Consider the following 23,870-nt stretch of genomic DNA (forward strand, 5'->3'; position numbering starts at 1 on the left):
TGTGGAAAAGGGCTTTATAAACTGTAACACTGATATGATATCACATGCAGGTAAAGGAAACACCAAAGGGTCAAAACAACTCTTTATTTTCTTTGAAAGTGAAACCATTTTCACATTTTTACAGAACACATCATTGGCTCCATCTGAACTACTACATAAATATATTAAAAAAAGTAAAAAAAGAGGCACACAAGGTTACATGATTGTTCAACAGGGCAGTCTTCAACGCTGCTGGGTTTTGGAAACTCAAGTTAATACCATTATATTACAGGTCTGGCTCACAGTTAATAACAAAAATCACTGTGAGAAACAAGACAGTATGCTGTGGCTGAATTGGTAGAAATTTGATTTCATTTTCTTTTTTAAAAGACAAAAATGTATTGGTTTAAAAGATTAGTGTTTGGTCAAACACCTGTGCACAAATACTTTTAAACATCGTGTTAAAGCTGAAGACATTTAATCTCAATTTTACAACTTAATAGCTGCCAGGCATCAAGACTCTGCTTGTGTCTTAATAAGCTACTTAATAAATCAGTTTAATATCTAGTTTCACCTAAGTGATTAAATTCATTGTTAATTCAAGTTAATAAGCACAACCACACACGTATAAAAAGTTTCACAAATCTTAAACTGAAGCAGCTTCAAATTCAAAATAGTGGTGACAAAATAACATAATGAACAAAACATAAAAATAAAGGATGTGTTGCACATTTACATTATTTTACATAGAATTGATATCCTTCAAACTGAGTGGAAAGACATGAAAGGAGCAGATTATCATCCCTTAGCACAAATACAAAAAGTAAAACTTTTTTGCCCATCCTTATTCCAATCATTTGGCAGTGATTTTCTGATAATATAAAGCCCTGTATAATGCTGCACATGTTGTTTAGTAAGGTACCTAAAGCAGTCTACTAAACAATCAAACATGTCAGCTTTTGCAAATAAATTTTACATCATCTAACATTTACTTTAACAATTACTTTAGTGTTAGTTTCATTAGAAAAAACTGTAAAAATCCCATTACTTCTAATGTTACTACACTGTCTACTACTATCTCTGAGCTAAAGCCTCCTCCAACCACTACTCAGATTTCTGTTTTTCAACAGCTCTGCATATTGAAAAAACCCTGTAAAAAAATGACAAAATCTCTGTGATGATGATTTGTTTATAGCCAGAGAAAATTTCCTTGTCAGCCTTGGACATCTTGTTTGCGAACACAAGTCGTAAATAAAAACAGTGCCCTTAAAAATATTTTATGACTTTCAGTTAATTCAATTTGTGACACTTGACTTGTTACTGTTAGTACAAAACACCACAAACAGCAGCTGAACTCCAATTAACCAGTGCAATCAATTTAACTACGACTGTGTCACAGAGGTGTTAGATTGAACTGTACCGCAGCGCCTGGGGCTTCAGTTTGTCCACTTGTACTAGACAGCGCTGCACTGTAAGAACTTCCAGGTTTATTTTAAATTCAGCCTGGTCTACCCCCACACAGGCAGGCATGTTAACAGGATGATTCTAAGTTTCATTTAGGAAATTAAGTCCAGGGGGCATCAGGTCACACTTGACTCATGTAGTGAGAGCCGTCATCCACAATCCAGTGTGTCTGAGAGTCATCTGCTGATCTCTGAAGAGTTCGTCTTTGGATAACCTGAGAGTAAAAAACATAAAAAGGAACATTAGATAAAAACATGATTAAGATGTGAGGGTTTATGATGAAATACATTTTTTTGTCTGATGCCAAGGGATCCACTATAAACTGCAATAATTACAGAAAAAACATAGTAAACATTTCCTTAACTGTACATTTATTTTGCTCCTTTCTGATGTAAGATATTATGGACTTCACAGCTTATATCTATGATGATCTATGCTAAGTGTAATTAAATAACATACACAACTGTTTGCATCCACTTTTATCTAAAGCACTTTGCCATTACTGTTAAAACCATCCCTGTGTTTTGTGCTGTGCCCACTTGACTTCCACAAGGGCCTTTTAGAGATGTGCTTGCTTTTAAAGATTGTCTGAAACTCGAGCAAATATGTCTGAATAATTTATATCAATAATCATACAGTGCCTATTAAAAGTATTCACCCCCTTGGATGTTTTACCCTTTTACTGATTTTATAATAATCAATCATGATTAATATAATGTGTCCTTTTTGATAAAAAATTACAAAAAAAATCCTCCTTGATGTCAAAGTGAAAATGGATTTCTACAAAGCAATTGCAATTAGATAAAAATATGTAAGGTAAAATAATGGACTGCATAAATATTCAACCCTCTAAAGTGACTGACCTAATCCAACAGAGGTCTAGCCACTTAGTGTTTGTAATCTTAAAATTAGTGAATTAAGGATCACCTGAGTGCAGTGAATGTGTCTTAAGTGATTGTGCTATAAAGACACCTGTGTCTGGAAGGAGCAGTCACTGGTTGACTAGTACTCCTGGTGACCATTACACCATGAAGACAAAAGAACATTCCAAGAAACTCAGAGAGAAAGGTTATTTAAAAGTCTAAGTCAGGGGATGGAGTTCAGTTAAATCCATCATCAAGATATGACACATGTATAAATCTGCCTAGGTCAGGCCATCTTTACAAACTGAGTGACCGTGCAAGAATGAGCCTAGTGAGAGAGACCATCAAGACACCTATGACTACTAAGGAGTTACAAGCTTCAGCAGCTGAGACGGGAGACTATGCATACAATAACTGTTGACTGGGTTCTTCACCAGTCAAAGCTTTATGGAAGAGTGGCAAAAAGAAAGCCACTGTTAAAAAAATTCATATCAAATCTTGACAACGGTTCACCAAAAGGCATGTGGGAGACTCCATGATAAAGTGGAATAAAGTTCTTTGGTCTGGCAAGACAAAAATGGTGCTTTTTGGCCATCAGACAAGTTGTTATGTATAGCAGACACCAAACACTGAAAATCACAGCAAACACACCATCCCCACTGTGAAGCACAGTGGTGGCAGCATCATGTTGTGGGGATACTTCTCAGCAGCCAGCCCCGGAAGACTTGTAAATGTGGAGAGTAAAATGAATGTGGCAAAATAGGAAAATCCTGGAGGACAATGTTATTCAGTCTGCATTCTGCAAGAGAACTACAGCTGGAGAGAAGATTTTTCCAGCAAGCCCAAACCTCAATCCAAACATTTGTGGCTGGACTTGAAAAAGATTGTTTGCAACGATTCCCGTGCAGCCTGACAGAGCTTGAGCAGTATTGCAGAGAAGAATAGAGTAAAATTGCAGTATCCAGATGTGCAAGCCTGACTGAGACCTATCCACACATGCTGTGATTTTAACCAAAGGTGCATCTACTAAATACTGATTTGAAGGGGAGAATATTTATGCAAACACTTATTTTACAACATGTTTTAATTCAATTAACATTACCTTGTTTTCACTTTGACATTAAAGAGTTTATTAAAATAAAAAAAAAGTTATATTGACCATGACTGATTTATAAAATCTCTCAAAAGTTCAAACATCCACGGGGGTGAACACTTTTTATAGGGATAGTAAATCCAGAGATAGTCATTTGAATAGTGTTAAAGTGAATCTCCAGCAGCTGCAACAGTACACTTTTTTGCCTTGTTTGTTTTTTTGCGTTTCTAACAACGACCATACAGCATACTATTTCTGTAACACATTTATAACTGCTAATGCAGAGGTCAATTCTGAAAAGTGGGAAAACAATACAACAGTTTCAGGTCTTACTAATAAATACAGCCAAATAATTGTGTAACAATAGATACTGTTTCGAATTTGACTAATGAACTGTTAGTAATGTTCGTTAGGAGATATCCATTTGGTTTTCTCTGCTTACCTGCTCATGGTAAGTAGGATTCATATAGCAGGATGACTCCCGAGAGGCCATGTTTTTAACTCTGACTGCTCCCTGCCTGTCGAGAGAACGGGACCTTGGGGCTTTGAGTTGACTGCGCCTGTGCCAGGACTTGAGCTGCTCGCTCACTACTTGTTGTGGGAGCCCTGCAGAGCGGTAGTGTGGACGGTCCCAATGAGCTGGGGAGGGGGAGAGCCTGACATCAGAGGGTCTCTGCACTCTCTGGTGGGCCACGGCAGTGTCTTTATAGCGATACTCATATCTGTTGGGAGGAGAGGGAGCTGGCTGGGCGTAGTAGCTCCGTGACAAGTCCAGATCAGGCGGGTACACCATTTCTTCATTGTAATAGGATTTGTGGAAACTGGGGCTGGATTGGTGCCTGGGATTATGGTAAAAGCCAGTGCGTGGGTAAACCTGAGGTCCGTAGCTGCCAACTGGGCTAGAGTGTGAGAATGCAGGCTGATACTGCTGGGATGAACTGCAGGGAAACTCCTGACATGGTGAGCTGTTGTAAGATGTAAACGAGTGTTCAGAGTTGCTGTCCTCTGAGCCGGTAAGGTTCCCATAGTTCACTGCAGGGGGCAGAGCCTCAGGTGGTAAAGTTATTGTGTATTCTGTGAGTCGCCTCCTTGGACCTCTGGTGCGACCTCTGTCCTTTTCTAAATGAGATTCAGGGTTGGATAACCTGTGGAAATCAAAGCACATTTAGTCAAATAACAGTTTAGTATGGCTACAGAGCAATCTAACCTAAAAAGATGTACATCTTCTTATATTAACAATTTAATATGAACGGATTAATGACATCACTGGGAATTGCAGGTGTACTAAAAGTACTAAAAGTCTGTTTTTTAGGTGTGGCTACCTGAGGGAGAGCTGTCTGTGCATGCGCATCTCTGGCGTGGAGGGCGTGCTGTTGGACTGGGTGCGGCTCAGCTTGAGATGGGAGAGTTGCACGGGCAGAGCAGATTGTGCTAAGCAGGCCTCTAATGGTGGCAATAATTCCGTTTTGGTTGGAGTGCTGAAAACATAAATAGAAATATGTTTTTTTGCAGTGATAGTGTCTGAAATACTTAGAAAACACTCTCATTAAACAGGTGAGGTTGAGTATAAATAATCACTTACACCAACATAAACAACACATTACTACAGGTAGAGGTTTATTGCAGCTATTGACTACTGAACAATAAAACTATGATATAACTTCTGTGTAATTGCATGATTGTAAAACAGAAGGATTTATAGATCTGTGATGGTTCTTTGGCTGCTCTAGCACGGGTGGGACACAAGAGGGCACTCTTGCACATTCACAAGCATCTGTTGAATCAACTTTATAATGCATGGCTGATGTAGGATGAATTTTTCCTGATGAGCTAGGACAGAGCTGCTTTGTGCAACTCCTTGACAGGTAATAACATCTATGAAAGACTGCACAAAAATGAGTCCATTACGATCAACTTCTGTCAGCATTTCCAAAGAATCCAGAAAAACTAGAATCCTGAAAAATGGCTAGACATTAAAGGAGACATGATCAATGATCTCTCACCTCTTGCTGGAGGAGCGGGACTTCCTGCTCTTCTGGTATGGTTCATCAAGACTCGACTCCGTCCATGGGGAGTGCTGGATGGGAGGAAGGTCATACGCAGCGTTCGAGTTCAAACTGTGAGTAGACTTCAGGCTCGGATGGGGAGAGGAGCATGGGGTCAGCTGCACAGACAGTGGAGCTGCAGACGGAGATGTGTAGGAGCCGTCTACAAAGGAGTGTGAGGATGGAGGGGGAGGCTGGGGAGGGTCTGTTTCTCCTGGATATGAGAGTCCCGTGGACTGCTGTGATGACTGGCTTGTTACTTCTAGGGAAAAAAAAAAGTTTTGAAAAGCTGTTTATAGACTCTTCATTTAACACTTCAGACATCTTTTATAAAAGCTTTAGTTGGGAAGCTTTAAGATTGCATTGATTTTGGTGGACAACTTCTCATCTTTTTGCTGATTTTGTCCTATTGATATGTTAGTAGTGCTTTATTAAAAGTAAAATCCTGCTTTCTTTTTCCAGTCAAAAGCATCACATTGTAAATTTTTGCTGTCAAATGTAAAGAAATGCTTTATCTGCTGCCTGGCATTTACCCACTGCAATGGTTTAAGGCATTATCAATAACAAAATAGAAATAATAACTCCTGCTTGCTTTACTAGTTCATACAAAAGACATCAGTATTAATATCAGGAGTTTAAAGCCAGTAAACAAACTCCTTACGGGAGCTTGAAGAAAACAGAATACTGCACTATTCCAGACAAGTACTCTCTGTTCCTACATGCTCTCATCTCCACGTTTTATGGTCAGCTGATTGAGCAGCAAAAATTGATATGCTTTTAAACTGCAAGACTTGTTATCTTGATCTTAAATCTCATCAACCCAAGAAGAAATAGATTTGTACTTTTTAGTAACAAAGCTAAGGAATCTCTTACCTTCATCCTGCACGACAGAATCGGACAGAGAGCTGTCATCAGATGCACCCAGATCTGAAAAATATAAAAAGACAAAACATTAATGATTAAATGAGACAATTACAAGAATCTATGAAATGCCCAGGACATGTCAGTTAAGACATACTTCAAAATCAACATACTTTTATACATAGACAATAGTGGAATGATCGGACATGACGCTATCCGACTGGTCACCTCTCACCTTGTTGGGAAATATTAAAAGCAGGAAGTGGTGACGATCGCCCGTGCTCCAGTCGCAGCTTAAAAACCATTTCTTGAAGCTGTTTGAGTTTTTTCTCCTCTCTCTTGAGCTGTTGTAAGCGGCTCTTTCTGACAGCTTTACTTAGGTGATGCTCCTCGCAGAGCTTTCGTGCTGCTTCGTATATCTTCATCTGAAGTGCCAAATCAGCATCCACCAAACTGAGTTCTGACTCCTGAAAATGTTACAGAGAGAAACAAGAGAAAGACAACAATATGACCCTTGAAATATTGTTAAAAAATGACGAAAGAAAGTGTTTAAACTCAGTATGTTGCTTTTACCTCTGCCCTCTGAGGGATGCTTTGTTCGTCCAGTTTGAACGCAGCTCCAATACGTCTGCGGATCTGTGGAAGCTTCTCTCCGGGCAGCAGAGGGTAATCATCTGACAGCTGGCCGGTCAACTCCTGCAACACACAGAAAACATCACTAATAAAAATATGCACAAAAACACGTCAAAATGCATTTAAGTTTGTTTTTGAGTAAAAATCCTGGCATTTAAACTAAGACACTCTTCAAACACTGACAAACATTTTAGTTTATCAGCTCAGAGTTTTTTTCTTTTTATCTTATCAGTCGCAGTGCTGCAAAGATCCGCAAGTATCTTTCCAGCTCTCCGTGCATGTTGAGGCACATAAGTTCAAGGAGTCTTGCATAATTTTGCTTTGCAGATATTTCCTTTCACAACACATTCTTCAGCTATCACGTTCTCACTGTATCAGGTATCCATGTCTGAAAAAAACCCAAGCATGAGAATGCACATTACTGGCTTCATTAAACAGTCATAAATACACCGTTACTTTGAATCACTCCTGTCCTGCCACTTCTGCAGACAGGCTAAAACGTAAGTATTGCCAGTAAGATTACTTGTTCTTTTGTCACTGAGAGCAGGGAGAGGCTTTATACCTCCTATTAGTTCACCTGAGCGTGTCTCAACAGGAGCGCCCTGCCCGAGTGTCAACAGGAAAGAATGATCAGTCCTGGGATTTCACCCTGAAGCACTGACGCATGACATAGACACTCCTAAAGAAATATGTGTCCAGTTTCGAAATGGCTTATTGTGGGAATTTACGGACATTATTTGATCATTTGGAGCTGCAGGAAGGATTGAAATGATTGGTTGATGTGTGTCAAAGCTCCCAAGCTCGATTCAGATCCAGGCCATTGGACGAATGTGAAATTTCATCAAACATCAGAACGAGCAGGATTCCCCTTAAAAAGCCGTAATGAAATAAACTAATCCAAATGCAGCTTTATGACTTTGGGTGATAAAAGAAGCTTGAAGGAAACTTCAAGCACTTAATGGCACTTAATGGGAAGAACCGCAATGATAATGTGACAGAGGGGCAGGCAAAAGACCAACTGTTCATTCTCAGTCAGTCACAGAGCTGAGAAACAAACACAACATCTGAGTCATTTGTTCAGGCAAATTAAAGCTAATTAAGCTCCCAACCTACCCCACCTTTTAAATCTTACTAAAGGTGTAGAAACACACAACATGGGCAGTACATTTAGTCACATAATGCCTGATTGTGTAATAATTGTTTTCAGTTTTTATTTTGTCTAAGCTGACAAAGTGAACCTTTACTGACCGAAGATGATCATGATTGTATGACGCATTTCTTATGGGATGTGACAGTTGAACTTTGGCTTTCAAACAGTCTGAATGTTGATTTCATGATAATTTACTCACAGCTTCTCGGATGCAGAGCTTCTTCAGCTCCAGGATGCAGATCTCCAGTCGATCCTTAAGATCTTGTTGTTTGAGCTTCATGGCCCGTGTGTGCGTAGTCACATCCTTTGTGTGTGTTGTTGGGCTGTCCGAGCCTAAATAATGGAACGAGACACGAGAGATTACGTTGTGACTTCTGCACTCTGACATCTTTATTCAGTAGTCCAAATTACTTAATTTAAGAACTACAACTTTAAATTACTTTCACTATTATTTATATTTACACATAAAAAATTTGAAATGTAAAAAGTGATTTTGGGAAAGAAAGGAGAAATATCAGTTTGAGTAAGAGTCTAAATAAGAGTCTAAATAAATAAATTTAAAAAAGATAATTCTCAAAGGCAGAGCGGTAATATAATCATAAATTCATGAATGCACAGGCTTAATAATTAACCATTATCTTTTATCTATTAACCATAAGCAATAATTGATACATAACCTAAAAAATCTACACATGTCCACACACTGGCCAGTTTACTAAATGCACCTGTGCGAATAATTAGCCATAAATGACAAAAGCTCTGACATAAGTGTTAAAAGAGACTTGGCCTACATTTGTTACAGCCATCCTTACAATCATACACAAAGAAAATAAAGCAACACCAGCACACAAGACAAGAAAATTTCATGCCCAATGATACCTTTTCTAACAATTCAGTGAATAAAATAAAATTTTCCTGATATTTTATTCCTTAATGTAACTGTAATTTCTCTCTGTTGTGCTTTAATGTATTCCATATCAATAAAGTTTTATTCATCTATTTGTAACTTTTTTTGTTGCTTTTTAAGTTTTAAGTCTGCACATACAAAAGTGGATAACACTATTTTGACCCCTGGATCATACTGCTGCAGATTAAATCTGATGGCCTCGACACAAAGACTACACTGAACACAACCTACCTGTTGTTGTTACCTTTGTTTTCATTACTCGCATGCAAAAATCAATGTGAGGATCTAGGTAACTATAAACACTGTTTGAGTGTTACACTGGCGCTGTCTGTAGCCGTGGTGACTAATGATATTAAGATTAGGGCTGTGGGAGTGGCTTCAGGCGACATGCATTGAGCGCCACATGCCTTCAGAGATTATTAACAGAATCCCTGCAGGTACTCACACACACAGCTGAGGTGCGACAGGAAAGAAGTGTGACAGCATCACAATGGAGCAAAGAATTCCTCTTCCTAGAGCGACAATGCCCTATTCATTCAGGACTTTATCTTTTCATTGTATAGAGAAGACATCACGTGGCTCAATTAGGGCGCAGGGAATGTCAGAAAGACCAGAAAAAAATCAGTACACACTGCTGAGTGAAGAGAAAACAAGACTACCAAGCATTTATAATGAATATATCATATGATATATCATATGGTCACCATGGCAGACTGTTCAATAAAAATCGGAAGTTCAAAAATACAAAGAGCAACAAATACATGGTTGATGATCCTCTGTGTATGGGTGCCTGCTCTATTCACTGAGCTAAACCAGCGCCTGAAAAAAATCAACTTTAAATGGACTAAATAAAGGGGAAAAAACAGAAAACTCCTGATTAGGGTTTCTCAAAACAAAATACAACATTTTAAGACCTGTTGTCTTGTCTAACCAAAGGTCCAAAAGAAATAAATATTTTTAACAAAGAAGCTAGAGCCAGACAAAATGGATGCTTTTCCTAAAGTTTCCCAAAATATTTAAAGTTTTTTTGTAGCTACCAACTAATCAATAAAATGCATTGGCTCCAGCTCTGATGTTAGCAGAAAAAGTCAAACCAGCACAAGGGTTGGATTTCTCTCAGATGAAGTCCAGCCTCCAGAGAGAGTGATATAAAATACAAAGACTGAGTAAAATAAGTGAACATGTGAAAAAACAAACAAAGCCAATATAAAATGCCTAAACCTTGCAATAATTCTCAGAAACTAGAAATAATAACAACAAAAGCTTGTACATATCTAAATCTTAGTTTTAATACTTTGCAAGTTTATGTATTTTTGTATGTAATGTTTAATTCCTGTGCATTGAGAGGAAAGCTAACCAGAACTACACTAGGTCGGCTGTCACCAGCTAGAGGGGTTTGCCCAGCTAGAGCTGAGAATAAAGGTTTGGATTCAGTGGTGAGGGCCGTGTTTCCTAAGGAGTTACTCTGTTCTCCAGAACCACAAACAACCTACATTTAATACACGTACCATTATCAGTAAAGGAGGACGGGGAAAAGCTTAACATCTGGCACACCGAGCAGGAGAGGCAGAAGCAGACAGAGAAGCAGAGGCTAAGCTAGGCTAAGTTGTGGTAAAAGAGGAAAGGGAGGCTAAGAGAAAAGCAGCTAAACCGCGAGGGTGATTGTTATCTATATATATGCCTAAACACACAACAGCTATAACACAGTAGTGATTAGTAGTAGAGAGAGGGAAAAATGTGACTGTAGCTTGATGGACGCTGAGTGAAACACACAGAGCAACCTCCATGTACAGTATGACAATACTGTCACTGTGACGTCACTGTGTTATGAGCTACCTGGACAAATTTCAGTCATGAAAAACATCTTTAAGTTTATAAAATTGAGCTTCAAAATCACGAAGAAGGAGGCAGTAAAATCTGCTCTAGGATGGTGTGGGCATGCTTGTTGAATGGGCCATAGCCACGCCCACTTACTTCAAATACGATCCTCTCAAATAAAAAATGAAAAAATGCTCTGATCAGAGCACAACTGCCTGGCTCTGTGCCAGTGCAGAGACGGAAGTTGGGGATTAAATTTACTGTTTTCTGGCACAAATCTCTCTGTTATGATACTTTTAACGACCACCATGGCTGATAGATTTGGGAAATCTACCTCACAGTGAACAAAAATACAGCATGTAACTGACTGTTAATTTTCAGGGAAGGCAGTGACATCTGCTAACAACTACTGCACTGAGATAAACTGCTCGGTGATTTTATATCATTGTAGCGTTAGAGGGATGGGTAATTTACCATCAAGAACCAGTGATATCATGGGCTCTTAAATTTGCCCTGCTCAAATAAAACCAAGCAAAGAAAAGAGGTTAACAACTTTCTAACGGTCCAAATAAAAATTCAGTCAAACAAAGATCTCAGTGTTTTCATATGTTTACAGCAACCTTATTCCAACATATCTACTGTGTTAAGAGGCAGATTTTGGATTTCACTTCACTGGGACTTTAAAGATTTTTTACAAAAAGTAAAAAACTTGTGGTAATGCATCAACAGCACTGCCGTTTACACCCATTTCAAAGAGCATCCTCCCATTTGTATAAGAAAGACAAAATAGTAAAAAAAGGGAAATAAAATATTAAATTTGTAACAACTTACTGTGAGACAGGCAGGTTTATATGAGGGAAATGCATGTGTTCGCAGCCTTTTTATTAAGGATTATTTGCATTCAATCCTTAAAGTGACACAGAGGACAGAATAATCTAACTGTGAGTCACGATAGACCACATGCATTCTAGTTTCTGCCTCAGACTTCACATGACTGTTTTTGTTGAAAGCCTAAGTAATGTGTTTGTTTTTAACTACTTCCTCAAACACTTGGTGCTAGTGTGCAGAAGTCGACAGTTGATTAAATAAAGTTAATGTTATCAGAAATATGATTAATCTCCCTGCTATCAGAAAACATCCACCTGACCTTGTTTACTTACGTCATAAACAATCTGCTGAGTATGTTTTTCTCTGGAAGAATTTGTATTGATGAAGCTCAAGTGTGTCTCATAATAACAGAGATCTGCCCTGTCAGGTTGTCAGAGATTAATGTAAAGAACAGGGTCCTGATTTCACAGTGGTTAAATACAGAGTGAGGAGCTTGAAAGAAGTCTTTATTTAAAGATAGATGATTATCACATGACAGATAGCTGGGCAGAAATAAGTAAAGAAGCCATTCTGTTCACAGCTGTTGACATGAAGTTGTAGGTTTATTAGTAATTTCTTTATCTCTGTCAGTTCGTCACATTGTTCAAAAGAATGCAGTGGTCCATTTTTATGAGCAACAAAAATATGAAAACTAATATATTTAGTGTTTACTTGGTTTCATCATGTTTTGGACCTACAGGAAGGATCTACCGACTAAAAAAGCAGGTAGTTTAGCCATCTAAATCAAATACTGTCTAAATAGAGGAAGCAGATTTAAAACCTGTAACGTTCAGTTTGAAAAGTCAAAGAACATTTTGAAAATCAGAAGTTCAAAACTTCTTAAACAAAGCAAATCCCCTTCTTGTAAATCTACTTTGTTTTCTTGTTAATTACAGTAAATCACTGAAGCTGCTTATTGTCCCTCGGACACATGTGGGCGACCAAGCGAGGACAATCTGCAGTCTTGTTTGTTTTGCGGTAACTTCTGGTCTCATGATGCTTGCAATTGTCGTTGATGTAGATTAAAAAATAAAATTAAAAAAAATTCTTTGGATGCAGGAAGCTAGATGGATTATAAATGATTGGATCGGTGATGATGCCTGCACACTCCAACAAGTTGATTTTCCTGAGATCAAATGAATAAAAAAAAAAAACATGTCTTGTTTTTGAATCAAAAAACAAACAAAAAAAAAACACTATCCAATTCACAGAGCTGTTTAAATTTGTTTATATTAATGCTCCTGTGAGGTTTCGTCTTCAATTTGAACATTGCAGAGGCTTAATTGGGGGACGAAGCAATCCCGACTCTCTGCCGCCTTAAGAGGGAGTACGAAAGGTGTGACAAAACGGGATCAATACATTAACAAGGTGCACTGTTTGATATCTGATAGCTCAGACTGCATACAGAGATGGTCTGGGATGCCTTCATCCAGACTGTACTGGTTGTGGACCCAACATGTGCTGGCATGCATTAAAGACCACCCTGGCAACTGACATGGTATCCTGTATTTTGCTAGTAAACAATGTGTATGGCTTCATTTATGGGGGGGTCAGAGAACTTCAGGGAAGACAGACATAAAGTTGAAAAAAGTGGTTTATTTTGCTAACTGCTGTGATGGGTGGAGTGAGAGAACAGATTCTGGATTGAGCAGGAAAAAAGGAAGTATGACCTTGACTACTTTCATATTGAGAATAAGCGCCTAAGTTTGGTGACTAAACCATGTGAGTTATTGGACAAGAAGCTAAAGGAACTGCGGTCACACTAAAAACACCGTTGAGTAATAAGCAACTGTGCAACTTTTATGCAAATACCCCATTTTTCTATGGGGGTGCATACATTATGTTCAATCAGGGGGGCTCCTTCTCCCACACTTTGAAAACCTCTGGTTTACTTACAGTGATCCAATGTTTATAATATTTTACCTGAATGAAGGATGATGCCGCTGTCAGTGTCACTGATCTCTCCATTGAACTCCATCTGAATTATTTGACTTTTGTTTCTGTTCTTCAGTGGATAACGTCAGCTTTCACCATTTCCTGGAAGAAAATAATTTCTGTTTTATTTACATGCTTAGGCTGATATCATCATAACTTTCCCAAAAGTCACAGGTTATTTTTGGAATTTTTTGAAAGACTGATATATGAGCTGGAAAAAAAGTACAATTTTCATGAAGTGAAATTAAAAGTGTCAATATTTGTCTTGGGTCAGAAAATCTGAATACATTAAAACTTCAGGGCTGCTGTCAACTTAGATATCTCATAAATAAGCATTTCTTAGTTGGGTCTGACCAGCTGCTGTGGATGTATGATACAGACAGTGACTAAAGTTTAGATTTCTAGAAACACTTATCAATTATTTTAGGCTGAGTATTGTATTAGTGATATTTATAAAGTACAAAATCATAGAAAAATACAAAATATTATAAATGAAGGTTTGGACAAAATTGGATTTTGTAATCTATAGCGCACCTTGACCTGTGTGCATCCATAATCAAACTTTCAAACTGCACTTTGCCTTTGAACAGGCATGAATCTTTAAATGATTATCTTAACTTTATCAATTATTAAAGTATTAGTGTACTGTAACATTATCATGAGCGTGGGCGAGGTATCACGTGATGTATCATATCTGATGATTTGAAGAAGTTTTTTTTTTTCAAATCTCCCTGAAGAAATGACCTGTTGGACAAATTCTGATTGTATTTAATGGTCAAACGTACAAGAAAATCCAGGCATTTTGGAAATCTTACACCAAAAGAGGCAATGAAAACACTGGCATCAGATAAAATGTCATCTTGAACACCTCAATCAATAATGGCCCTTGTTTCCACAACCTCTAATTATGCAATGTTGTATCCTATCATGAGATACTGTGTGATTCACAACCCAAATTGTAATAAGCCAAGCAGCTTATGCACCAAACTGAGCATAATGCCAACACTAATGAAGCCTGCAGCCTCTGTGAGTCCATTCACGGTTGTGAAACATAAAAAATACCCGAGTATTAATATGGATTACAGACAGGTAGTCATTATGCTAAAGACAATGATTAGTGTAACTCAAACAGCGTTAGCATAAGCTTCCCAATGACTGCCCACCACTAAATGATGACATGTGACCTGTTGCTTTAGTGATTCAGGTGCGACCGTAGAGTCAGGTGTAGTCATCGTCTCTCACAGCATGAGTACACGCATGTTGCCATGTCTGGGGTGCTTCCTGTGGCTGCATGATGGTTGGCCTCTGATGTCATATGATCGTCATTATTGCGCTCCTTCACATAAGAGGCTCAGGACGCATGAGCACAGCCATGCATGAATGTATGTTAATGTACAGTCCTACATGTTTATGAGCTGAAGAAAAATGTGAAACCTGGTTTGATTATTAACTAAGAGATCACAGGAATGTAGCAGTGATTGCACAAAGAGGGGAGGTTCTTCTCCGTTGTTTGTATGGCGATCTAAAGCAAGTCATTGTTTGGTGGAATGTCTAAATGAGCTGAAATCATCAGTAGCAATATGTAAGAGATGTTTCTTGTCGTTGCCATACATGGGAGAACAGGGATGAACAACATCCATTCATCATCTCTAACATGACACATCCTCCACACAGTTCATATGACTGTGACTGCAGCTTTAACACCTCGAACTCTCAGTTAATCTGCTGCTGTGTGTGCTAAATTATGGTGAAAACAGCCTGAGAGCAGCACAGTCAAACATCAACAACATACAGAGCTGAAACACTTAAACATCAGCTACAATCTGCAGAACTGTGAGCTCGAGCTACAATCTTTGGTATCCACTGGTATTTACAACCATTAATTACTGTTAAGAACACATTTACATGTTTAATTTTTCATGCTGGGGTCAGTCTGTTTATATACAACTCTAGAGCCAAGATTTTCATGGATACAACAAATCATAAATAGTGTTACACTGATTAAATGATTAGATTTAAATTTCATTTCAACCAGGAATTCCTGTTCACCATCCATAGTATATTATAGTTGATCCACACAGAAAGTGCCTGTCTGAGTCAGTAACTTCAATCATGTTGCAAGAGAGTCCAATGCCCAAAGGCATTCTGTGAAAACTACGCAGATTAAGGGATGATTGTCAAATAATTTGAGTAAAATTACCAAAAACAGTTGAAGTGACCGAGTACTGTTTAATCAAAACTAAAAATGTGTTCAGTCGACTCAGAAAAATAAAGTTGAAATAGTTATTTTGGATTTTCAAGATAATGCAACTAATTTTTTAACAACCTTCACCTGTTCAGTTTTACAGTGTAGAAATCCTGAGATTGATCTTAATTGAAATTTTAATATTTTGACACCCTTTGTTGAAACTGAATGTCACCAAAACACAACCTGAAAAAGCATTTTTTTAAACAAACCAGCGGATCAAGTCAAGCAATATTTCATCTGTAAGAATGCAAAGAAACAGAATCAGCGAATCTACACTTCCTATACTTACATTCACCATATATTGGCCATTTTTGCTTCGTAAATTAATTTCACAGATGTAAATTATACAAAAAAATCATGGTTTTCAATGTTGTGCTTATTTCAATCATGTTGATCAATCATGTAACATTTTCAAACTAAAACCTGCAAACAACACTTTGAAACAATGATTAATACAAATCAGGAAGGTAATTTTATCTTCAAAGCAGGGCTCAGATTTCTAGATTCCCACTCTATAGTTTAAAATGTGCTAATCACAGAAACTCCCCAGAAACGAGCAGACCGTCAACCATACAGCACAAATTTACCACGTCACTGAGCTTTAAATGAAGAAAACCAAAATGACTTAAGTGGTTTAAAGGACTGTAGGTGTGTGCAGCTTTGTCAGGGCGATCATTTGGGTTCAGAGATATAAAAAAAAACAAGCAAACAAAAATCAGATGAGGATTTGTCCCTTTCCTGAAGGTGTTAAGATTCTTCATTGAGCCACAGGTCACATAACAGAAGTTATTTCTTGTTTAAAATTTGTATCATAGGCAGAACAAGAGGCATGAATGTCTAAATTATGGAAATTAGCAGAACACATAAACTATCATTCTACATTAGTCTAAACACACATAAAAGACACTACATGAATGAAAAAATTACAATTTGGAAATCTGAAAAAAATGACTTACTTACAGAGAACCATAAAAAAAGATTAAAATCCAATGAGAGGAAACACTCCTTTAGAAAGCTGTGGAGACTGTGGATAGGAATGAGAGATTCGCTGTGACAAAGTGCTGCCTGCTGAAGAGGAGTGGCCACAAACAGAGAGCTGAACACTTGAGTCAGGATCATATAACCCAGCGTCACTGTCTGACTCTGTGAAACTATGTCAACACCACTGACAAAGAAATTACTTCACCTTGCAATTTACTTCATTTCTTATCAGTTTACTGACAGGTATGAGCTGCCAACTTCACTGATAATCTTTCCATAAAAAAATATACGACAAATGATGAAGTGAGGAGCAGCATGAAAATATACTGACAGTTAAAGAACTGAAACCATGAGTCAACTGGTGGATTATTGGGAAAATAACTGGCAACATTTTTAACCAACAGTGCAAATGTTTGACATATTTAAGCAAATGATGATTGAAGTATTTAGTCAGTTGTCAATTATTCGCATGAACCAGTCATATTAAGCTGTCACAGCCTCATTTGGCTTTGTCAGTAATTTTTGGGTTCGGGCACCTGGGTTAAAGCTCCAGTGAGGAACTAGATTTTTGCATCAATTTTGGTGACCCCTGTGGACAACGAGCTACATCTTATCTCTGCTGATGTTGTCTGTACGTGTGTAAGTAGTGTTTTCCAACAAAAAATCTCACCCTGCTGTCTTTAAACAATCAAATGTGTTACTCAGTAATTCTTTGATGGGTTAAATGACAAAAAAGGCGGATGCTCAGCATCCCCACTATTAACATTATAGAAATAACTGGTCTTATTCCTATGGGCTGGCTTGGTTTAGTAGGTCATACAGAGGTGTCAGCACTCATTTCAGTCTGTTTCATTGCCAATAAAAAACTCCACACAGGAGCTTTAGTCTATAAATATAAAACTCTAAACTAAAATGCTGTCATCTCTGGATCTGTGACTATATGAGTGCCTGTGGATGACTCTCATGATCTTCATGACCTCTCATTTCTTACAAATGACAACAATAAACTTTCAGAGACACTTCAGCTCTGAGTACAAAGATCAAATATCTGCTCAGTGCATACCTGCTGCCATCTCCTGGTCGTACATCTCATGTAAAGCTGCATAAGCAATCATACATATACAAAAGTATAAACTCAGATTGGCTTATAGCTTTCATAACTTCCTCTCCCTTTTCCCTTCCTCTTTGTCTGGCAGAATACCAAAGCCAAGACCCCATTTCAGCCTCTAGTAAAAAAGGAGGCAAACACTTGGTGGCGGGATAGTCTGCATGATTTACAGAGACGCAGAGGCAGCACCTGCTCTGTGGCTGCATGGCTCACATTCACCCTGAATCCTAATATTCATTTTGGCTTTTCAGGAATGCTGGTGCTCCGGCACTCTGGAGAAAAGTCCAGCAATTCCCAGACACTCTAGATTCAGATCTCAGATGACACGGCACAGAAAAAGCAGCCGCCAAGGAGACACAACGAGGCAGTAGATATTTGGTGAAGGGACTTCTACATTTAGGTTTCACAGATGGCTTTGTGTCAAGCACCAAAAATTTGATCTCTTGCATTACTCCGGGCTTATTTGGTTGACAGTTGGCAATTTTATATCATACATATGTGGCCAAAGAATAGCTAAATACCATCTGCCTCTGTTAAAGCTTGGCAAATAAACCACACAGGCTGAGAGGTTGTTTGATAGGGCCACAGATATACAGATGAATGAGCCATTTAAAAGGTATTTAATTATTGTAGAGAAATCATCACACTTTTCAAAACATTTTAACTAGGGCTGTGAAGATTGAGTTAATCGTGACTAATCAAGATCCGCATTTAATACAATAATTTTATTTGATTGTGATCAATCGCACAATTTATCGTCCTTTTAAACACCTTTTGGTTAAGCCAAGTCAGTGTCTCCTTGAGCCACAGTGATTTGAAATAAGTCTACCACTGCTGCTTAAAGACCCTGTAAAGTGAAATCAAAAGTTTTTGTCTTAACACTCTAGAAATGTTGGAATATGGTTGCTGTAAACATGCGAAAACACTGAGATCTGCATGTGATGGAATAAGACTGTTAGAAAGTTTTTCACTTCTTTCATGGCTTGGTTTAATGTGGGCGGGGCTAATATGTGGGCTCATGATGTCACACGCCACAGTAGGGAATGACCCTGCCCCTCTAACATGACAATATAAAATCACAGAGCAGATCTAACAGTAGTCTGTTGTTGGCTGATGTCACTGCCTTTATTGAAAGTTAACAGTCAGTGAAATGCTCTGTTTTTGTTCACTGTGAGGTAAATTTGCCAAATCTATCAGTCCCAGTGGTCTATGGATCATTTAAAGCATCATAAGAGAGATTTAAGCCAGAAAACAGACTTTGTCTCTTCTTCTAAGGTCAGCAAGAGGTCAAGAGGCAGGATATTTTTTTAATCTGAGAGGATGTATTTCTCCTGAGTGGGCGTGGCTTCAGCACATTCAAAGACCCGCCCACACCATCCTGGAGCACATTGTACTGCCTCATTTTTCATGATTTTGAATCATAATTTTATAAACTTAGAGATGTTTTATCTGACTGAAATTTGACCTGGGGGTTCCTAACGCAGTGACTTGTATTACAACAAAGTGAAATAGAGTTTTATTTTCACTTTACAGGGTCTTTAAGGTCTGATTTTACTTAAAGAAATACCACTGACAGCTCAGAGGACAAGTCAAAAGTAATCTTAGCCTTGTGTTATTGTATCCTCATATCCTTTTCAATCCATAATAAGTTCTTTTTTCCAAGGTTAAGTTCATATCATAATCTACTATCGATTGACCTACCAATAAAAGCAGGTCTGTATCCAAACAGGAAGTCATTTACCTTTAGTTTAAGACAAAAGAAAAGTCCAAAATGAGACAAAAATGGTTTAAAAAGGGAAATAGAAGTTTTTTAAAATGTGATTTAAAAAAGCGCAATTGATAGCAATTAATGACAGAAATTCCCTACAAATACTAAATACATTATATTTCTTTAGCCCTCTTAATAACTCAGTGCATTGGTCTTGGAAAAGATGAGACCTCCACACATGAGCCTGACACAGTTTACCTTAATCTGATTTATTCTTTGTTTTCAAAACCAACTTTATTAAGGTTTTCCATTTCTTATAAAGAGAAGGAGGCCTATGTGGATTATCATTAACCTTACAATGAACATTGTGAGGTAACTGTGAGTTTTTTTTTTAACTTTAAAATCATGCATTGCTCTCCGTAAAACAAGGGAGTTAAAACAACACAGGATACAGAGTTCAACCAACACGTACAAGCCGACTCAGGGTCTTTCTGACCAATGATGTGGATCTTCAACTCAGGTCGGCGATTCAATGAAAAAGTCATTTTGCTAGAAATAGTTTGTATAACGGCTCATTATTTCTTCCCTCTGACTGATTTTTCAAGCATTTCCTCCACCTACATTCCTAAAAATCGGGTTACAGAATTAAAAACTCATCTCTTTAATATGCAATACAAGTGCACAACAACATAAAAAACAGGTTGTCCTTAATTTACTAAGACCTTAATTAGCTCCTCTGAATATCCAAAAAAGCTGAACACGCTGTTCATCAGGACAGCAGCACTGGTACCATTAGATTTGTTTTAGCTACCTGTTGCTGATTATCTGTGTGTGGGTATAAAGAAAGGCTGAATGGTTGAGTATCACTTCCAGCTCCTTTGTGTGAAAATAACAACAAGCAGGGCAGTGTTTTTTTGTTAGAAAGCTACATACCAAGCATTTTGATAACCTTGATCAGATACGAGGAAAGTGTAGTCATGCAGATGGGCGGTAATCTTTTCTCACCAGCCTTGGGAAACAAAAGTTTAAAATTTAAACAAACACTTGTCCGGTCTCTAAAGCGGACAGTTGGTTGATATCATGGTTGGTTTATATAAACCAGCAATCCTTAAGGGACAGAGAGCAAGCTTTGTGTGGGCAACGCAGCAGCTGGCTAAACAAATTCTTCAAATACTCTTGAGTCCCTTTATAATGTACGACTAGACTACTACTGCCGCTGTGTGTGGAGTCATCAGCTGCCAAGGATCACACATTTTCTGCCTGATTTTGGTTGGCAGACTGGTTCTTCCACCAGGTCCTAGAGGATCATTTAGCTGTAATGATGTTTGAACCAAGTCGATGTTGTAAATAAGGGCTGTAAAGTTACAGTAATGTGTTATAAATCCTAAAAGGCAAACAAAGAAAGACTCACAAAGCATGGAGTCTTTATTTGCACATCCACAGCAAACTAAATTAGAGCCTGAAGGCAGCTAAAACCCTAAAGCTGCCTGACTGCAGACACACATAGAAGGGAACTCAACTTGCTAGTTTGATGTGGACCTATGAATTGGAAGTGTGTGCACCTCTGCACAAATCAGGGTCTATTCTAAACTAAAACTCTGAACATGACTTAGGAGTTTAAGTTTAAGGGGTGTAAAATCACATAATTCCTATTTTTCAAGTTTGTATATTTTATATAAAGTTTTGTGGGTTTGAATAAGGTTTGGCTGCAGGGCAGTTTTTGTAATTGCTGTCCTGCTGGCAGGTCACTGAGGTTTCGGGGGTTAAGCTGCTTCTGTCTCTTTGCCCTCTGGGTCAGTGGTCAGGAATGTGTAGACAGCAGAAATATTTCAATGCACAGAAATCACAAACTAATGAATGGGACTTTACTGCGCTGAAGAAAATGAGCAATTTATTCATCATAAGCAGGCATTTTTAATCTTAAGCATGATTCAGCAATAGGAATTTGGATATCCTGACAGATAAGTCTACTTTGCAGCATTGTGTGTTTAAAACTAAAGAGGATGTTGCAAGCTCATAACTTCTCATATCTAGGTTTATGGTGCACCCTTAAACTATGGTTCTCTTTTACAAACAAGCCAAACATCCATAAATAAGGTCTGGACTTTGTATGAAGCACAGGAAACTCTGTTGTATGAGAAAAGACGGAAAGATGGGAAACATTTCAGCTAACCTAAAAAAAAAAAAAAAATAACCCTCAGTTTTAGTGGTTTACATAAATGCTAAAGTTAGGACTATATTGGGACTCCACAAAAGATGGTACCTTAGAATTATGGCGTTATAAATATAGACTACACCTGTAATTAACATCTGTATAGTCAAGATTTATACTTCACCGATATTTGCAGTCTTTATTCAAACAGTACAAGGAGTTTAAAAGGCTAACCAGCTCGTGTCAAACAGAGAAAACACAAGATTTTGTTTTGATCATTGTATTAACCCGCTAAATCAGTTTTGCAGAGCTACTGCTGGGCCTCGGCTGTGAAGTTTCTCCAACTTCACAAACTCTTAAAACATGGAAAGGTTTCCTTAAATTTTAAGTAACTTCTCGAAAACACGAATTTTCAGGTGACAAATAACTTAAGTAGAATTACCTCTAGCCTATTGCGTACATGTACATACATTATAACCAACAAACTTGTATTTAGTGCTGTAAGCTCTTACCTTAGTAGCTAGTTAGCGAGCTAGCATCGTGCCTCATCTGCATCCATACAATCTCCGCTGGCTCACTGCAGCCTCCCAGATTTCAGCTGAAAGTTCGTCTTTATTCACGTGAATAAAACGGTCGACGAAAACCAAACCAAGTCCTCAGGTAATGCCTTTGTGGTCTGAACGAGTAGGTAATTACAGCCAGAACGAGTGAACAAGGTAAAACTCTCCACAGGTTATAATCTTAAAGAGGCTAATTCTTCTGTCCTGTAAAAGTAAAGCAATGCGGTGGTGCTTTCACGTGCAGTCGAAAGCATCAGGAAAGTAACAAACACTAAGTATTCACCATGGTAACCGCGCTTCCAACAATACATGCTTCGGTTTTAACGAGGCACATAAAAGGAGATAGTCTGGAAGAAAACAGCATATTACAACTTCGAGTATAACTAAATGTGTGCTTTTACTTTATAACATGAATGCAGGCTCATTAACTTCTTGAATGTCTCTGCTCTTTCACGAATCCATTAATTTGCCATTTAACTGCTGACATTAAACATGTTCTAGTTTGTAAACGTATTACTTTGCGTGCTATTTTCTCAGCGTTCATTCAGTGAACTTGAAATGGCTTTAAATGCGTAATATTCTGCATAAATCACTGTAGTTCTAGGAGTAACGAACTTTAGGGGTGTGTATGAACGCTGCACAGGTCATCCACTTTTCCGCTGTATGTGTGGGCTGTTTACGGGCAGGGAACTCACACTGATGGTTGTTTAACCCATTCAAACATCTTAACCACTCAATTTTATTCATCATTCCGGACAAAATTCTACTAAATGTTACTTTAACAACAATATATGAGAACATTTACTGAAACTGACCCATATTATGTGTACATTCCTATGTTTCAGCCACTGAGCGGCAGTAGTGCGCTACAAAGAAGTTTAATCCTGGAAACCACGTGAACTCCCACAACACAGTGAGGATTTAATAAATCAACGAGTTAACTTTTTTCTTCTTCTTCTTCTTCTTTTAAACAAAGACACTCTAATTCAGTTAGTTTAGCAACATAAACGCAGCTCACTAAATGAACCCTAAACAAATAATTCACTGTTGGCCTCGTCTCAAATTATATAACAGACCCAACTGCTAAATGTCCTTACTAAAAGCAAAACGTTTCTCCGATACTAATTCAGACGAGTGATTTTAATAACCACAAATGCCAATGCCTAACGCGGCTGATGCCGATCTTCCACCGATGCATGGGTGCATCACTAGTTTACTGTAAATCATATAGCAGACAGTTTTAATGATAATTGAAATTTGAAAAGTATTACTAACCTTAGGGATATTTCATTGCAGTTATCTTTAAAGCTAGTTAGTGATTCATGGGTCCTCATTGAAGGAGACACTAGCCAAAACAGACTATTCTGAGAGAAGCTGTTCAAAGGCTGGTTAATACAGGGTTAAAAAACCTCCTCTGGTTCTTGATCCGTTTTATATTTTGACCAAAGCATGGCACACGCATTTTATCTAGACCCCTTGTCGACATCTGTTGGGTCGG

The 23,870-nt window shown here is 38.0% G+C and overlaps 1 protein-coding gene across 3 annotated transcripts; it reads right to left on the reverse strand.

Annotated features, from left to right (window-relative positions):
* Positions 1–92: 92 nt before the first annotated feature.
* Positions 93–22,579, reverse strand: inavab (innate immunity activator b). 3 transcript variants are annotated; one of them, XM_041778243.1, is made up of 10 exons: positions 22,325–22,579; positions 13,604–13,717; positions 8,288–8,421; positions 6,879–7,001; positions 6,541–6,772; positions 6,318–6,371; positions 5,403–5,706; positions 4,722–4,877; positions 3,842–4,544; positions 93–1,657 (listed from the first exon to the last, which is right to left on the reverse strand). In XM_041778243.1, exons 2-10 carry the CDS (start codon positions 13,656–13,658, stop codon positions 1,565–1,567), a joined length of 1,854 nt encoding a protein of 617 aa, XP_041634177.1. In that variant the 5' UTR covers positions 13,659–13,717; positions 22,325–22,579; the 3' UTR covers positions 93–1,564. The 3 variants fall into 3 exon arrangements, with proteins under 3 accessions (XP_041634177.1, XP_041634186.1, XP_041634194.1); XM_041778252.1 differs by lacking the exon at positions 22,325–22,579 and adding an exon at positions 16,824–16,891; XM_041778260.1 differs by lacking the exon at positions 22,325–22,579 and adding an exon at positions 16,820–16,880.
* Positions 22,580–23,870: the final 1,291 nt, after the last annotated feature.

This window comes from Cheilinus undulatus, linkage group 3, assembly GCF_018320785.1.
Source record: "Cheilinus undulatus linkage group 3, ASM1832078v1, whole genome shotgun sequence".
In the NCBI taxonomy this organism is placed as follows: domain Eukaryota; kingdom Metazoa; phylum Chordata; class Actinopteri; order Labriformes; family Labridae; genus Cheilinus; species Cheilinus undulatus.

Bases quoted from the DNA above. Each gene is read 5' to 3' on its own strand.
- inavab (XM_041778243.1), bottom strand. From the start codon at position 13,658: ATGGAGTTCAATGGAGAGATCAGTGACACTGACAGCGGCATCATCCTT. The intron at 8,422-13,603 runs GTAAAATATTAT...TCCATTATTTAG, and splicing joins CGGCATCATCCTTCATTCAG to GCTCGGACAGCCCAACAACA. The intron at 6,773-6,878 runs GTAAAAGCAACA...TAACATTTTCAG, and splicing joins GCATCCCTCAGAGGGCAGAG to GAGTCAGAACTCAGTTTGGT.